At 29.9% G+C, this 1,340-nt stretch overlaps 1 protein-coding gene across 1 annotated transcript; it reads right to left on the bottom strand.

Annotated features, from left to right (window-relative positions):
- Window positions 1-923: 923 nt before the first annotated feature.
- Window positions 924-1,245, bottom strand: LOC110034170 (thylakoid lumenal 17.9 kDa protein, chloroplastic; the record flags this gene model as incomplete). The annotated part of the gene is given in 1 exon segment (XM_020738463.1): window positions 924-1,245. A coding segment is annotated over 1 exon segment (225 nt), but the record flags the coding sequence as incomplete, so codon positions are not given.
- Window positions 1,246-1,340: the final 95 nt, after the last annotated feature.

The following is a 1,340-nucleotide window of genomic DNA, read 5'->3' as shown; positions in this document are numbered from 1 at the left end:
GATGATGCCTTTTGTTTGGCTAGTCCTACATATGCCTTTCATTTGGCTTCGATGCCCATCGGTTCACTATCTGGTTAGATAGACCAATGAGATCCCATGCGATCCTTTGACTCGAGTATCAACTTTTTGAATAACCCGATTTAGTTCAATTGACTGGTCATGGCTCAGTTTTATTGGGGACCCACCTTGCTTGTCGTGTTGCTTACTCTTACTTCAAGATTTGTGCCACCCCAATCCGATCATACGATTAGAGATCACCTAAGACACTTTAAGAATGAATCTTAAGACTATGGTTAAGGCTAGGGATTTGATTAGTAATTTTTTTTTGTCTTTCTCAATAAAAATAAGGTCAACACATTATCCAATCTCAAATTTGTATATTTAAGCATCTACAAAGCTGATTTAGTACAATTTAACCAATGAAAGATTTTTCTTAATCACATGACAACGCATTTGAAGTAAAGTCACTTTACATCGAAAATGCTTTGAATTTTTCTAATAAAATTTAGAAAGTTTTGTATTTTAATGATTAAAATATTTATTATTTTATATATATTATAGAAAAATACATTAAATAACCTTAGAAAATCTCTGGATAAATTAAAATAGTTAATTTATATTATTTAATGCATGCTCTTATGTCTTTACTATCCTTTAAGAAATCTCATTAGTATTTCTGCTTGAAAGAAATCCAATTATGCATCTGTTTAATTTGTATTTGATTTTCCAAAAATAAGTGATAAGTGATATCCACATATTTGTTTGAATTTTCTTAAATATATTTGATATTTTATATAAATTATGCAATATTTGAACTAATTATATATTTTAAAAAATGTATATGCTTCTGATATATATGACAAATAATTTCATAAAATTATTAAAACATTTTATTACTTTAGTATTAATATAAATTTCTCTCACAGTTTTACTATATTTCCCAAAAATTTCATGTCATTGGACAAATATAGCCACATGATAGGTTGAAACATAACATTGCTTATTCAAATTGAAATATATTTAATTATCCATAGATTCAAAGCTTGGAGAATACCAGCCCAAAGCCTCCTTGATCTGGTTCATTCTGTCTATCTGGCCTGTAGAATCACCTAAGGCTGTAGTGAATGGATATATGTATGTCACCTTGGTGGCCATGGATCTGTAGGCAACAATGTCCCTTTTTACCAAAAACTCCATCACATCTCGCCCAATTCCCCCATCAACCTCCACTTGCAAATATCTCCCTAATAAAGAGTCAGAAGAGAGGTTTGTATCTAGGACAAGAATGTAAAAATGATTTGAAATTTGTAAAGAGAACTAGCATTTAGTGCTAAAAAAAA

The sequence above is a fragment of the Phalaenopsis equestris genome, unplaced genomic scaffold, assembly GCF_001263595.1.
Source record: "Phalaenopsis equestris unplaced genomic scaffold, ASM126359v1 Scaffold001367, whole genome shotgun sequence".
Taxonomy (NCBI): domain Eukaryota; kingdom Viridiplantae; phylum Streptophyta; class Magnoliopsida; order Asparagales; family Orchidaceae; genus Phalaenopsis; species Phalaenopsis equestris.
This window is presented reverse-complemented; position numbering and strand designations above follow the sequence as displayed.